This window comes from Mizuhopecten yessoensis, unplaced genomic scaffold, assembly GCF_002113885.1.
Source record: "Mizuhopecten yessoensis strain PY_sf001 unplaced genomic scaffold, ASM211388v2 scaffold9525, whole genome shotgun sequence".
Lineage (NCBI taxonomy): Eukaryota > Metazoa > Mollusca > Bivalvia > Pectinida > Pectinidae > Mizuhopecten > Mizuhopecten yessoensis.
In genome coordinates, this window is record NW_018408091.1 from 322671 (window position 1) to 339861 (window position 17191).

The window sequence follows — 17191 nt, forward strand, 5'->3', positions numbered from 1 at the left end:
CAGCTATTGAAAAGTGGTTAAAGGAATAAGGAGGAGGCTCGGGGAGGGGACGGTATGTAGGGGAAAGGGCAGTGTTAGGCAGAGGAAAGGGGGCAGGCTTGGGGATGGGGGAAAATGGAGGGGAAGGGAACAGGGTTAGGAAGGGGCAGGCAAGAGGGGTAGGGGGTAGGCTTGGGGAGGGGGCAAGATAGAGGGAAAGGGAACAGGTTTAGGGAGAGGCAGAGGGAATGGGGCATGTGGGAGGGGCAGGCTTAGGGAGGGGCAGGCCGGAGGGATAGGAGCAGGTTTAGGGAGGGACAGAGGGGAGAGGGCATGTGGGAGGGGTAGGGGCAGGCTTATGGAGAGACAAAGGGAAGGGGAAGGCAGGAGTGGTAAGGGCTGGCTTAGGTACAGGCAGGAGTGGTAAGGGCTGGCTTAGGGACAGGCAGAAGGGGTAGCTGGGACAGAAAAGATGGCAGTATGGGGCAGAATAGATGGGAGTAGACACAACTGGGGTAGGGGCAGACTACAGAGAAAGGGACAAAAAGAATTGGGGTAGGTATAGATTGAAGGGGCAAGAAAGGATTGGGGTTAAGATAAAGATTGAAGGGCTAGAAGGATGGTGGTATGGGGCAGACTGAAGGGTTAGAAAAAATGGGTGTTGGGGGTAGAATGGAAGAAGAGAGGGTGGGGGGAGGGGGAGATTAGAAAGGGATAGGGATGGACAAAAAGATTTGTAAGGGGGTAGACAGGAGGAGGAAAGGGGCTGACAGGTGGCCCAGGGGAAAAGGGGCAGACATGTAGGGAGAAACAAAGAAGGAGAAAGGGAGGAAAGACAGGAGAAGAATGGAGAGTTACAAAGTGATTAATGAGGAATCCCATTAGCTGTACCCGGAGATTAGGAGCAGCCACAGGAAACAATCTTTTCTCTGATGTAATCGTGGAGCTCTAATTCCCTGCTAACTCAAAGTACCTGGAGCAATTAATGCCAGTACAATATACTGTTATAGACATATTTCCCGAAATAGTTCAAAACTTTGATTCAGATACACGATTTATACTCTCAGCACTGTTACCATATATCACGGTAAGTTTTATGTTGTTTGGGGCAGTTTATTTTATGGAAAGGGCGTGTTTGTAAACTGGGTCAGTATTCAATGATGTTTTTGTGGGAATGTTGTGTGATTTTCCAGTCGAAGGCATCAGGCTTATATAGGCTATCATAGATACAGTAGCGATACAAGGGAGCTAGAGGTCAAACAAGGTCGTGACTCACTTTAGGGATGCATATCGGTGTATTCAGCCTTACATGAGAGATCATACCCTACATTTTAGTAGGTATATATGTACTTTGTACGTGTAAAACCTGGAAATCAACGTACCTTTATAACTATAGGACTATCAACTAGTGGTTCAGCAGCTGGAGGTACTACCTGGGAGTACCAGAGGCTGGCTGATAGTAACATCTGGCCCTTAGAGCTGTTCATCTCACATCGGCTATTGATTAGGAAGTATGGGTTAGACTTTTGTGCTGCAACAGGAACGGAACCCCAAGCCGAGGGTAAGATACTGATAATCCATGATCTTTGTTGCTGTGTTGTCATTAGGAAGGTAGACGTTCGAGCGTCTAGCGGTGTGTGTACATGTCCTGACTTTGTTTTAGTACTGTCAATATGGGGAGGTGGTGTAAGTTTTTGTTTGAATTTTCGTCACAGTTTGTAGAAAGTACGGCAGATTGCAAAATAATTCCCGAAAGGAATTTGTGTTAATTGACATTTGAAAAAGTCAAAGGGAATTTCTTATTAAAAAATGGAGGACAGCTGACGGGTACGGTACGTATCACATAAATGAAGGTTGGATTTATAATAAATGCTTGGCTGTCAGACACGCAGTTGTGTGTTGACAGATGTTGTATACACTAACTTTGTCGTATTGTAGTATCATTCGTCTTCAACATTGTAAAAGAATCGTTGAATGATGGCTGAATGTTTATTTCTCCCCAAATATGCCTGAGGTATTGTTGAGATAAGATAATTACAAAATTCTAAAGAATTGATGTCAACACAGACCAGTATTACTGTACGTAAACCTTCTCCTTCATAATGTAAGTGACAGCTTATTTCTGCCACGATTTTACTGAAGCTTTAAGACAATAATTTTGAAAATTAGACTTTAATTATCTGACATTTCCTGTCAACTTAGACAAATCTAAAATTTCTTTGTCTAACAATTTAATTTTAAAACTTGAGGTTTAAAATTATTCTTAAAAACAAATCATTATGTAAAGCTATTTTATGGTGTGGCATAATTCATGAAATCAAATGTATTTTTATTTGTTGTAAATGTTAATGAAGGGTTTTTTTTATACGCTAGAACCTTAAAACTTTATCTCACCATAAAAATTAGACAGAATTTGATCAGCATTTCTGTAGACTTCTCAAGTCAAGAAACTTTTGTTTATTTTTTAGATTTTTAAATAAAATATTGCATATAGAGCAGAAAAAAACCTCCTCAAAATGTATTTTATTTACAAAATTTGCATTTTATATGAAATTACAATGATTAAATTTCAGTGCTTCCTAAATTACACATTAAAATTCTAGATGATGAGAACTGGTGCATTTTTCTTTTTTTAATGAAGGACTTTACATAATTATGTCAACATAATTAAAATATGTAGTCAAATTTATGCAAATTTTATTGATTATGTGTTAAGTAATCAGTATCTTAAAATTCTGTGGAGTCATTGAAATGTTTTTTGAATTTCTATGCCTATAAAATAAATAAATAAATAATCTTTATTTAACGTCGCGTACGTTGTCAACAACAAACATAAGCTCTGTAGACGCCGCTAAGGGAACAAATGTTGTTTCGTGTTGGAGGAAAACCCACGGGTGAAAACCACCGTGCCATCGGAGGGATAACAACTAACCCTATCAGACGTCACTCTCTTTTTTCCGCAACTGCTGGGGATCAAACCGAAATTCTTCGGAGAGAGACATCTGAAGCACACGTTTGATTGCACACAGTAGAAATGACTGTGCATTAGTGATCCCGGCTACCGAGGCAGGCGTATACATTTCACAATTGTCGATTGTCTTTAATAGAGGACTGAGGTATTTGTCAAGGAGAGGTTTTACAACTGGTATATATTTATCCTAATTTGATATATTGTATTCATATTATTAAGAACCTATTGTCTTTAAAAATTGAAGGAATGATAAAGATGGCACTTATCAAATATTAGAAAATGTAGGTATTTTGGAAAATTTAGGTTTAAGTGTTTTTTTTTATTTAACTTTCATGTTATCGTGTAATTATAAGGTGGAAATTGTCCTTTGGTTTTAAATGAAATTTCGTGCTTCAATTTGGAATAGAAGTTAAGGATCCCCATACCTCTGCCAAAACTATAAGATCCCCATGGCTGAGCCAGAAAACCCCCTAAAAGTAGGCTTTGGAAACATGTTCAAAATGACACAGCTTTGATAAATCATTTCTGAAAAGAAACCATAACTTTCAAAACTTTAATGAAAAGTGATAAAGACAAAAATAATCGACAACAGTGTTCAGAATGTAAAAATGTAATCGGGCCTGACCACGATTGGAACCCTGGACCTCCGACCATTATACTGTCACTCTAACCAACTGCCCTATCTGGTCAAAGGCGTACTCTGGCCCAGTGGTACTACAATGTTCAAAAGTGGAATTTTTGTGTTTTGCCTGCTTTAATTTGGGAAAAGGACTCTCAATGAATATTTTCACAGAGAAATTATGGGGTGGCACCTATAGGGCCATATGTTCACTTAATACACGTACTGGAAATCTGGTATTTACCTAAAGATACTTTTACGTACACTTGTTTATGAAAATCAGTGAGGTTAAATCTAGTTATACTATTAATCCTTCCTTTATAAATATTTGGAACACTAGCATAAAATTAAGGATGTAGTTACTAAATAATGGTGAAGAAAATTTGGCGAAAGTCAAAAATTCTGTTTTTACAATACAGGTAAAATAAATATTTTTTATTTATTTATTTTTTGTGTAAACATCTGTGAGTGACAGTAAACACGTATGATTGTTAGCTGTGAATTGGGATCTGGTTTGAGCCGCGCTGGCATGTGTAGACACAATCTTGCTACTTACATGTTGGATATATTCCACATTGATATCTGTCGAACATTTCATACGGAAAAGATTTATTCTAAATAACCAATTAAAGATATCTGTTTGGGAAATAATGATTTGTATTTTGAGTAAAGTATTTGGATAAATGTCAATGGCCATGAGTTTGGCAGAATTTCGTTTTTTCAAGATTTTTTGAAAGGAATTTGAAAATGATTCAGGAAAAAGTGAAATGGTAATGAATTTTTGAGTCTTACTTCAATTGTGACCTCTTGTGAACTTTTCATAAAGGTATCAGGATTACAAGTTGTTTGGAAGCTTGTCAGTTATTCTGTCACTTTGGAGAGAACCTTGTTAACAATATTCGGAAATCAAATTCTATAAAATCTCTGACCTTTTGACCTTTCAATAGGCATCAGTACTGCATGGCGGGATACATGACGAATATTATAGAGTTTGGACAGAATTTTGTTTTTGAGTACATTTGAAATTGAATTCTGGTTTTAATTATAGAGAAGAAGAAAAAATCATAACAAATGTTGGTATTTCGTTTCTGTTGACGACTTGCAACCTTTTCGTAGGTATAGGGTTACGAATGTGTGGACAGGTCCCAGGAATAATCGGCACAGCAGGGTTTAATAGGGATGACCCTGAACCTCGAGGTCATGGTAGGCCTTGAAACCCATTCGTTTATTCCAAAACACACAGATGGATGTTTAGATAACTGAATCCAGGACATTTAAACCACATGTTTGGCTGAGCATCAGTTTACCATATTGAAAAAGAAAACATTGCTTGGTTTTTGGTCGGGACATACACATTTGTATGAAAACTGTTTGCTTGTTATTTGGTAATAACTGGATAAAGTTTCCTGACAGATATTCTGGTGGAGTGACATCACCATGTAGGTTTCATTTGATTTAATGAATTCAGATTATAATTGCTTCAGTTAAAATAGATATTGTACAAATTTTAGAACTTCTTTCCAGATTCTATTGTTTTAGTGTTTTTAAAAGTTATGAGAAACAATTGATTTTCCAGATTTTCAAACATGCCTTAATTCAGACAGTAACATATTGTTTTCCTTCCTTTTGTATAAGTTAACAGATTAATTTCGGAATCTAAAATAATTGGATTTGACATGTATCTTCATATAGCAGGCATTCTGGTAGCATCACATTTTAGTTTTGTCATAATAAAGAGATTTAAATAAGTATCATTAGAAGCGTTTGATATTCCAGCTCTCTATAACAGATATCAACTCTAACAGTGTTACATCATGGTTTGGTTGTTATTTAACAGGAGTCGTTTGGTTTTTCAACTGTCTTACAAAAATTCATATGTGTCTCTCATGCAATTGGAATTTTTGTGACAATTATTTAATTTTACAAATGATTAAGAATCACGATTAAATGATTTGTTCTATCCTTGTTACCAAGTTCCTGTTCCAAAACTTAATCATTATTTCTATATCAGGTTGAACAGAATACGCATCATCTTTTTTAAGATTATCCACCATCAAACCACAAGTCTTTGTGGCTGACCACCTCGGTCCAGTAAATCTGACCACAAGTTGTAATGGTTATCAGTCTGTTGGGCCTGTATACGCCTACATGTGTTTAAATCATGAATAGCATTGTAATATATCAAGTCTACTGTTAATTCACACAGCCCGTCCTCACAGGTATTAAAATCCTTATCTAATTCACCTGCTGTCGTAATTGCAATTCATTTGAGAGAGATCACAGGATTGTTCTAAAAATCGACCACTGTACATTGGTTGAGAAGCATTCCACAGTACCATTGAGAGAAATAGAACCTTTAACTAACAATGTATTGTTGTGTATTCCTCGCTTTGTTCTGCCGTTGTCTGCTCAACTGTCCAACTTTACAGATAAAACACCGCATTCTTTTGAAGTGTCTGTGTTGTAGGAGGCACATACCTGTGCAGAGCTTCAGAACAGCACAGCATATAATCATTTCAATAATTATAAACCTAATGAGGGTGTCTAATTGTCGACCGCTGAACCGCGGCATGACGGGCTAATCGTACAAAGTCGAACAATCGGAGATCTGAAAAGCCAATACACAACTCCCACTCACAACTGTGGCCCCAGCTGATTGGGGTTACACAGCAGATCACATAGACCGGAGTAATGGAGCGAGTCCTACCTAAGGATTAAATGACTTCAACTAGGTTTGTGTAATGCCTTTGTTGGTGCCTTCAGTGCAGCACTAAGCCAAGACAGGCTCTTGGTGGCCAGTTTGTTCTGCGTCACTGGCCAAGGTATCGGCCTTGGTACACTTCCAAAGCTATGCCGTAAGTGCCTGCGGAATTGTCCCTCAGGTACGAGTCCGGTGCCTGTGTTTGTTTCCTAACTGGATGGAATCCGAGGAGCATTGTGCCTCACCGGCGACATTTTCAATGTGGAAAGTGTTTCTGTACCATCAATAGTAACTCCTACCCTGATCAGTCCAAGGTAGGTCATGTTTAAAGTCTCGAAAAAGAAGAACAAATTTACAAAATGATTACGGAATATTTTGGAAAATTTCCATGACATTTCTCATATTTTATTTTATATGAGATTTTTATAAAGTTTAATGATGAAGACAATTCTTCAAACAAAACAGTTGTAGAAGTCCTTTAACAGAACTTGTTCATGCTTACTTTTCTCAGTTGTAATTATGTCAATGAATTCTGCTTGGTACCTTTAATGCACGATCAGAGGAATGGGAGCCTGATAACATCAAAAGCAATTTGGAAGCCTCTGGAATGTTTTTTACTTGACCGATTCTCTAAAAAGTAGAAGGAGAGTATGATATTTATTGTCGTAAATCTCTACAAGTCAGATTGTATCGGTCTAATCAGCTTTTCGTTGGTTACCAAGGAGATCTGTAAATAAGTATCAATATTTGTATATTGTTCTCTTCCGATTCAGAAATGTTAATGGTCTGATGCCATAAACAGACCTTAATTAGTACAAAGATCCTGATATAGTTAACTATTTGGAAAGTTTTTGAAGGATTTTTCCATTATCAGGTTTATGATATTTTCTGTCCTATAATTAGTACTTCAAGCTTCCTGGTATGAATCAGTGCCATGTTGGATTTTTCTGGAGTAAATTGGACATTTTCTGTGTAACGTTGTTGCCTTATACTATTGTTTTAGAAATTATAATGGTTAAGATTTACTGATAATTCTGCTTTAGTGCTATAGGTGGGGATAAAAACTGAATTAGATGGTGTAGGGGGAATTGGGATAGAGTGGGGGGTCATGTATGCATAAGTGTGTTAGGGGATGTATAAGGTCATATTGGTTTGGGGTTTGGGGTCCGGGATCTGTTGAAAGGTCATCTTGGAGTTGTGGGAGGGTATTTTGGAGATCAGTCTAAGTGTAGAGATTTGGGAAGGACTTTAGCTTCATGGTGACGGACAGGAATATGAAGGTAATCAGGAGATCTTAGGAATGTCATATCGATCTTGTGGGGTGTAGTTAATGTGTTGGAGTGGGGGAATGAGAGATCATGCTTGGTTAAAGATAGAAGGAAGGAATTTGTATTGCAGTGGATTATACTTGAGCATTTAGTGGGAGGAGTAATGGAATGGATGTCATACTGTTTGATGTTTCGGGTGGAAGGATCATACCTGAAAGTGGTGATCATACTGGAGTGTGGGGGTGGGGGCTCTACTGATATATGAGGGTGGGGGATCAGACTGGAGTGTGGGGGTGGGGCTTCTACTGATATATGAGGATGGGGATCATACTGGAGTGTGGAGGGGGGGGGGGGGGGGTGGTTATACTGATGTATGAAGTTTGGGGATCATACTGGAGTGTGGGTGTGGAGGCTCTACCGATATATGAGGGTGGGGGATCAGACTGGAGTGTGGGGGATCATACTGGAGTGTGGGGGATCAGACTGGAGTGTGGGGGTGGAGGGTTCTGCTGATATATGAGGGTGGAGGATCATATGGGAGTGTTGGGGTGGGGGTTCTGCTGATTTATGAGGATGGGGGGTCATACTGGAATGTGTGTGGGGTAGGGGGGTTCTGCTGATATATGAGGGTGGGGGGGTCATACTGCAGTGTGTGTAGGTGGGAGTTCTGCTGATATATGAGGGTGGGGATCATACTGGAGTGTGGGTTGGAGGGCTCTACTGATATATGAGGGTGGGATCATACTTGAGTGTGGAGGTGAAGGGCTCTACTGATATATGAAGGTGGGGGATCATATACTGGAGTGTGGAGAGGGGGGGGGTTGGTTATACTGATGTATGAGGGTGGAGGATCATATACTGGAGTGTGGAGAGGGGGGGGTTTATACTGATGTATGAGGGTGGAGGATCATATACTGGAGTGTGGAGAGGGGGGGGGGGTTATACTGATGTATGAGGGTGGAGGATCATACTGGAGTGGGGGGAGGTATACTGATGTATGAGAGGTGAGGAGGTCATACTGGGGTGGGGGGCATCATACTGATTTCATACTGGACTATGAGGTATTGGGGATCAGGGCATGTCATACTGTTGTTAGGGATTGAGGGATCATACTGGGGTGTCAGGGTGTTGAGTTCTAGTGAATTGTACATATCATATTTGTATATAGGTGTAAACTGTCCAATATGTCAAAATACTTAATGAGACCTATGTACAGTAAAGCCTAACAGTGATATACCTCCTGTGGCCTAAACACAAACACCTATCAGGTTTCCTATTGTCATGACACTTCCTCAGGGATACAGGCCACTTAACAGTGAGTTCAGTTCTGCTATTAAATGTCAACAGTATTTCTTTTCTAAACTGTTTGAAAATTCCCGTTATACTTTTCACAGATGTTTGTTCATCCATATTTAGTAGTTATGTATTCTGCTCCGGTCTGATAGTTTTCTTATTGTATAAAATGTATATACCTATGTTTAAAATGAATGGTAATTGTCACATAATGCCTTATGCTTGATTATAGTTCTTTGATTATTTCTTTTTCACATCCACTAGGTAAAAGTTATTACATGGCTTCTAAGTAGTAACTTTTCTTATCCTGAACTCTTTGGATAAACATGCTAGGAATTGGTAAACATTTTGGCTACTGACTTGTGGGTAACACCTTAACACAATTTCATTTGTCAGTCTTTTCACTATGATGTCCTGTAGCATTGTTTGGCACTTCCATTATGATGTCGGGATTCAGGGTAATTGTTTCCCTATCTGAGTTTAGGAACTTCGTAGATTCCAAAAGATGCATATGTTTTTTCAGATAAAATATGAACGTTAATTGGAAGAAAAACCTTCTCCAAACTTGTGATGGCTGATTATCACGTTAAATTCTTGTTAGTTTATTTTCGAATTGTAAAATGACTCTTGTGACTTTATGCAATTTTAACTAACTTGAATTAGATAAACTGATACCTAACCAGAACTTGTTCGGTAACCTCTTCATGTACTGTGTAAACTGGAAACCTGTGTAGTCTGGATATCTGTATAAACCAGACCTTCAGTTAGCCCTTTCACCTCTATGTAACTTGAGTAGACTCTACCATACAGTGAAATGGATGAGTCCATTATGGTCTACAGTGGTGAAAGGGTTAAATACCACTGGGCACATTTCTATATAAATTGAACCTTTGTTATCTGCACCTCTGTGTAAACCAGACCTAAATACCACTGTGTACATTTCTTTGTACATGGAACCTGTGTAATCTGTGTACCTTTGTAATCTGTAAGCCTCTGTAATTCCCCTATGGTAGTGTAGCTATTAAAGTGAAATTTCATTAAAACAGATTCTGGTAATCAATTTACTTACTTTAATTTCTCTGTTAATTAGAAATCTTGTAAATTTCATTTGTCCTTCAAAAGGGTCCCCATGATAACATTTTTTGACAAAACCAGTGACATTCTTTCTCTGTCTAGTAAATATGAACACTTCATTGCTAAAAGAGTTAAAAAATTCAGGTGATGTTAAAGGTCGTGTTTTTGTACATTTCAGATCTGACTGATTAACTATGGAAAGGCTGGAAAAGTTTCAGATAATTTTCAACAATCCGACAGCCACCTATTCTGCAGGAGACACTGTGTATGGGTACGGATGGGTGGTTGTCAAAGACCCAGTATTCGTGGAAAGTAAGTAAAGGCATTGATTACATACCATATTTTACAAGGGATAATAAGCCCATGCTTGATAATAAATAAGCCCACCCTTTTTGAAACTATTTTGCCATTCTTTAGAAAAAATACACAATCATTGTGAGGGGAACCAATCCCCTAGCATTTCAATTTTACATTACTCCTTTGATAGCCAAAACTCCAAAGTATAAGTCAACACATTTTCGCGGGTTTCTGGTACTTTTTCCTGACACAAATACATACATGTACAATATATAGCGAAAAGAAAAATTCCACAAATGTAAACATTATGCTGTATGCAGTACAGGGGGATATTAAAAAATTCTATTTAACATGAAACATTGGTAGACTTTAATTCACAGTTTATGATTTTCAAACAGTTTCACAGATACCAATATTCATGGTAAGATAGTACGCTGCAGAAAGATATAAAAGTTTATAAAATTATCACTATATACTAAATTTAAAGTTTCATTGCATTCGGATCCCGTATAAGAAATTATACTAAACTAAAAATTATGGGTGCGGGGTGTGAGGGTCTGTCAAACATTCCTTTCTGTTAATTGCAAAGTTACAAATACATGAGACAAGTACAATGGACAAAAGGTATATTGTCCTGTAATTGTGAAGTCATGGATATAACAAAACCTCCCCCTCATCCAAGCAACACCATAAACCAAGAGACAAAATATGTCATGCTCAACTCTAAAGCACTCATGAATGACAAAAACAAAACAGGGACACGGGTGGTCGTGTCTGTTTTAGGCTGACCTCGGGTACAGGGGTCAGGTACACGCAGTGTGTTTTGACCTTCTTTTTAGATCAGTGTTGTGCACCCTGTAGAGCGAAAAGTGCTTTGTAACCGTCCAGCTTCATAGTACTTAACATCGTATAGCATTGCCACTATATAGCCCTACCAAATTCAGTTGGCATTCATAAAGCTTATGAATGCCATAGAACGATCGTTGACATCATCATTATTATGACGTCATAATTGTTACGTTGGATATCACTGACCCTCCCTGGGCGATGACTGTTCTATTCATTGAACAAGCATACACGATACATACATTATTTGAACTAAAAGCTGAATAATAGTAAGTGAAATTGAATTTTCTCTGAGATGAACAAGTTCCAAAAATGATAAATGTAAGTAATGAACTGCTTTAATTTGGCATTCATAAGCAATATGAAAGCCAACTAAAATCAATACAATGCTTAAATGAAACATGTACACATATGCGGGGCCTATTATAGGGTAACGTACTGCCCTGGTTCAAAATCCTTGTTCTCTTATTGTGAGGTCAATTTGTTGAATTGTTTATGTGGCATCTGGATATCTTGTTGTGTTTACTAAAAAAACTCGTTATTGATGAGATGATGAAAACAGGTGGAGACGGTAATGTTTAGTCTCGGGTCTGGGTTACAGACGGCAGTTTCTACGATAAGACTGACAGATGATCTGGGTTACCTGTCATTAGAGCCGCTTTATCTAGTCTTAACAGTTCATATAGCTTAAGTGATAGAAATGTAAAAATATTGGGAAAATTTTATGATGAAAACTTCCTCAAAATATGTTGAGTTCATTAACAAAAAACACATCCTAGCTAAGAAAAGTACATTTCTGCTCTAAATCTGTATCATTTCATTACTCAAATTTGTTTTTTTGCCCGTTTTGTGTTTAAAATTTTCAAGGAATTAGTCGGAGTAGGCCATTTTTTGGTGGTATTTTGTGATGAAAATGTCTGTCAGAGTTGGAAGTATGTGTATTTTGATATAGGAAATATTTTTAGAGGAAGTCATGCTTGGAAAAGTACCTACTTTGTTAGATAAATACTGGTGTAGTCTTTCGATCCAATGCTTCGGAAGAATTTAATGATAAAAAACCTTTCTCAAAATCGGTGAGAGTTGGAAAAGTTTTGATGATAGAAATGTTTTGATATCTGCAGAAGAATTGCTTTGATTGGAAAACTTTGTACAGCTAACCTATAAACAGTCGTAAACTGAAGATTAGGTTGTTTATAGCTGTCTATATTCAAGTTCTCAAATATGCTTTTGGGATTTCAGAGATAAGTCTGTATTTTTGGAAATATTTTCAGAAATCAATTTCAGCCCTAATGACAGATATGATCAAATATTAAGTCTTTATAAGACTGATGATTTAGATCTGTTTACTGTTTAAATATAGTTAAATCTGTTTTAAGAGACCACCTAATGAAAGTAAAAAAAATGGTATTAGTTGTATAAGCAGGTTTGACTGTATATATTAATTCTCTTGAAAATTAAAAAAAAAATGTTGGGGAAAAAAAAATAATATAAATCTTACAAGCTTAAGGGATGGAAAATATTTGAATAAGGGAAACATTTACTCCGCTAACCCAATTGCTAGTTTGGAAAAGTACCTACAACATCAGAGACCCCAATTGTAGTACATCTACATTCAGACCTGCTTATATCTGATAACATTATAAGTAGAATGTACCGCAGTACTACAGGTGGGTTTATCCTTTAATGAGATTTAAAGCCGCGGTTTATGTCTTTTAAACAGGACAGTTCACTGTGAAATGTGTATTAAGATACAAAAATCGGATATAGGCTGGTATACAACGTACCACATGGCACATTTCCCTAGAGAATTCCAAAACTTGAGGAATCTTTCGGAACTAAACATAGATCATATGCTCCTTAAAAGTTTTTAATACGATATGTTTGTTGTCTGAATCTAGTCCACCAAAAAAAACAGTTTGGCTTGCGTGGTGGCCTAAATGTACTGCAGGAAACGCTCTTGTAGAATACAGACGTACACATAGCTAAAGAGAATTATCATAAACAAGGGCTTTGCTAATTTACCAAGGTTTCAATGCTGGGAAAACGGTGAAATTAAATAAATATAGATTAAGATTCTTTTTATCATAGATCGGTCTGCCTAAAATCAGGTGCTCTACATATATACTTTATTATAGCTATTAATTTCTGCAAGAATATTTTTGATTCTGACTTGATAAATAAGATAATCAAATCTTATCTTATATAGTTTTAATATATTTGAAGGTCAGAGAAGAAAAAAGAGCACAATTCGCTATTCACGATATGCTAGCCTGGTTGATTGATTACACCAGTTCAAGAAGTGCCTCTTAGGTGAAATAAGGTTTTCCTTTCAAAACGTCAAAACGTTACATTGATAATTTGATATACTGCTGAGGATGCAACCTTGAAAAATAGCCGTGTATATTTTTATCATTTGGGTAAACAGTTTCTTTACGAAGACAATGATGAAGTTTTGGTAAAAAAAAATGTTCAGACTTTTAAATATTTTCTGTTCGCTATAATAAACAAAGCAATTGATTATTTTTGATTTTTTTCGTTCAATCTTTGTTTTCTTTGCTCCTGTTTACTTCCTGTTGTTTCCCTTGCAATCTAGTGAAACATTTTTTTTTAAAGTTTATTGTTTAGGCCTGTATGATGTAGAAATCTGGACTGAAGATATCTGTCAATTACTCAATCAATCCCTACATATGGGTTCTCAATATTATATATATCATACAAAGTTGGACTAAAATCTGTCACAACATTCTTGAGAAAAATTAATGAAAAATATTTTTGTAGAGTTATATACTAAACCAAAGCAAACTTTGTAAAGCTTGTCAGTTAAGGTTGTCACTTTGTTCAGCTTGTCAGTTTATACAGGTGGTTGCTTTGTACAGCTTGTTAGTTTATTCAGGTGGTAGGCTAAAAGGGTTGTCATTTTACACAGGTGATCACTTTATACAGCTTGTCAGTTTATACAGGTCACTTTATATAGCATGTTATATATAAAAGGGTTACTTTATGTGGATAGTCACTCAATACATAGACTGGTCACTTTATTCAGGTTGTCTTTTAATACAGGTTATCACTTTATACAGGTGGTCACTTTAACCTTCTGTAGTGTTACTGGTTGCCAGAAGACTTTATGAACTTAGAAATTGAGTAATTCGTGAGTTCAGGAAAAACAGGAAAAGAGTTTGTCTTCGTACCTGTAAATACATTTTACAGGTTTTTCTAAAGCTCCAAAATACTGCCGGTACAGCGATGTAAATATGGTAACTCCAGCCATTCTTGTTTTTCTGTACCGTATATCATAATCATCTCCATGTGATGAAATATTGTAACACAAATACCTCGCGTGTGTACGCAAGTATCTGAGGTAACGTTTACTTGAAAAATTGTTCTACGAAAACATGACGTCACAGATACCTTCTTCTTGCTTTGTGTATTGGTACACTTTAAGATGCTGACGTAACATTGAGATCAGTAAGTAGGGGGGGGGGGATTGTGATTAAGTACCTGGTGTAAAGGTAAGGGAACTTGAATCAGCTGTCTATTCTGACAAATTGAGGGCTGGGGGAGGGTAGAGGAGAAACTTGATCAATGATTTGTTAAGGTGGGATGAGGAAAGGTCCAAAAGAACATACATGACTATGGCGGTGTAGGGATTTTGATCTGCTACCTGTTATGACAAAAGATGGAACGGATGATGGGAAAAACTCCACTACGAAATATGATGGAAAGAAGGGACAAGGATGGGAGAAAGGAAAACGGAAAGATTAGCTACAATGTATGATAGAGAGAAGGTATTTGAATGGATGTGGAAACAGGGTTGTCTTCTTGTAATGTTGGTGAGAGGGGGGGGGGGCTTGAAGTTGGGGGTAGCTTGGTGGAAGGGGGAAATAGGAGGGCATAGGAAGGATAGAGGGACTAAAAAAACCTGGAGATGATGGATTAGCGTGGATCATCACGGTTCCATTCGGCGGTGATCCCCTACTGTTTCAGCGATACACATCACACGAACAATGCTGTAATTAACCAAACAACCTTCTCACATGTATCTAGCAGGCTAATTCTGAGGCTCGGGGTTGAGGCTGGTGCCAAAAAAGTTTGTAAAAGTCCTATATATATATACAGTTGTTTATGTAGTGCATGGGCTGTATTTCTGTTTTGTTGAATTGACACATCGCTAACATGTATCCAGCTCCAAGCTTCGAGCTTCGGAGCTCTTCAATGTGAAGTATATACAACAGTACTTACTGTAAGTCCTCCTGTTTCAATTAACTAATTTGCATTGAAATTAGTCTTAAGCTAATCATTTCATGGTTTGTAGATTCACAGAAAGTTGGATGATGTTATCTTAGATATTTCACAGAAATTAGAAAAACAAGATAGCAAGCATTAAGTTGCCCCTGCCTTGATGAGCGAATCAAATGTCTTTGAAATAAGAGCTGGTCGATATGCATCACAGAGACACCATAATAAAATAGGAAATACAATATATTTGGCGCCTTGTGAGCTCCGTCAGAGAAGATATCGGGCAGGATTGTTTTAAGTCCTTTGTTTTGGTTTTCAAAGAAAGGTGCTAAGGTAAAGATTAGGGATACTTAAGTTACGATAATTTTGGCTGAAATGAAAGGTTTTCGACTGACACAAGCCTTATTTGTTAATCACTTTGACTCATTGAGACGTCATGCTGCTGTGTCCAGGTTATGACATTTTATAGAATTTCACTTTTAATTTAAGGATCCCTGTACTACTGCCAAGAAATGTAACTACGCACTGTAAACCGGGGGCTGCAGTGGCCAAGTGGCAAAAGTGTCAGTCATTCTGCTACCACTAGCCCTCCACCACTAGGTCGCGGGTTCGAGATCTAGGTGAGGCAGTCGCCAGGTACTGGCCGTAGGTTGTGGAATCCCCCCCCCCGGGAACTCAGGATTTCCTCCACCGCCATAACCTGGCACGTCCTTAAATGACCATAGCTGTTAATAGGTCGTAAATCACAAACAAACCATTTCTGAAAAAAATACCTTGTGCAGCTTTTATGGAAAAAATAGAGATGAAATATGAACATAAAAAATCAACAATAGTGGATTGATTGTAAAAATTCAGGAGGACTAGACTGGGATTCGAACCCAGGACTTAAAATTGTTATACTATCGCTATGACTGACTGACTGAGTTACATGATTAACTGAAGGGTCCATTGTGTTACAATTATGTCCAAAAGGAAATTAAGGTGAAGTTACTGTGTATACAAAAAAAAAATCAGAGGGACAGGGATCCTTAATTAAAGTGACCCATGACTGGCCTCTTCCTCACTGAAACTGCCATCATATATGACTTGTAATGATGTTTAAATAACTGGGAGCAATTTACCAGCTACACTTGACAGTGCAATTAATTCTAAATATAAAACTCTGTACCAGACAAAAATATGTGTCCCATAGTAATTGATGCACGCTTCTGATGGTCACCATTACTATTTCTAACAAACTGTGAGGTATTTTTATGCTCGCAATCTTTTTATGTCCTTGTGATAGCACCAAATGTACTCATAAGAATGGTTATGCCAAATTCTGTTCCACCATATTGTAATTAAATATAACACAGTATACAAAGAGCTAGATGTGTTTTACATATGGGTATGCAAATTGCTGAGGAAAATTAGGCCAGCATGCAAATTGTATCCCACATAATTTACTGGCGAACTTGTTTCCGACCTTACAGGAACACATTCCATAGGTCAGTGTGAACATTCATAATTAGCACATAATATCTTAATGGTAGAGGCAGTCGTCTGTGGATCAGTAAAATTGTTGATATAATAGAGAAGTTGAATCAGAGTGGTTTTGAGATTAATGATTGTTCATTGGTTTGGAGGTTATGTTGAAATTATGTGATGTTTAGACAGTGGTTTGGATGTTATATTGAAATTATGTGATGTTTAGAGGTTGATGATGGTTCAGAAGGCTTAAAGATAACACCTTGGGGTGGGGTTATCAATTCATGTTAGTGAAGTCTTTTTATTAAATATGCTGTACATAACTGAAGGGTTGTGCTTTTGGAGTGTGCTGAATAAAGGTGCTTGGGGGAGGGGGGGCTAAATAAAGGTGCTTGGGGGTGCTAAATAAAGGTGCTTGGGGGTGCTAAATAAAGGTGCTT

At 37.5% G+C, this 17191-nt stretch overlaps 1 protein-coding gene across 5 annotated transcripts in view; it reads left to right on the forward strand.

Moving 5' to 3' along the window:
* LOC110458270 (arrestin domain-containing protein 2-like) overlaps positions 1-17191 on the forward strand; it is a 117100-nt gene that overhangs the window by 67544 nt on the left and 32365 nt on the right. For 2 of the 5 annotated variants that reach the window (XM_021509891.1, XM_021509893.1), the window contains one exon: positions 10084-10217. In XM_021509891.1, the coding sequence (XP_021365566.1) occupies positions 10100-10217 (118 nt within the window). In that variant the 5' untranslated portion in view covers positions 10084-10099. Of the gene's footprint in view, positions 1-1270; positions 1541-1610; positions 1812-6330; positions 6585-10083; positions 10218-17191 lie in introns of those variants that run through there. The other 3 variants (XM_021509894.1, XM_021509895.1, XM_021509892.1) reach the window with 3 other exon arrangements.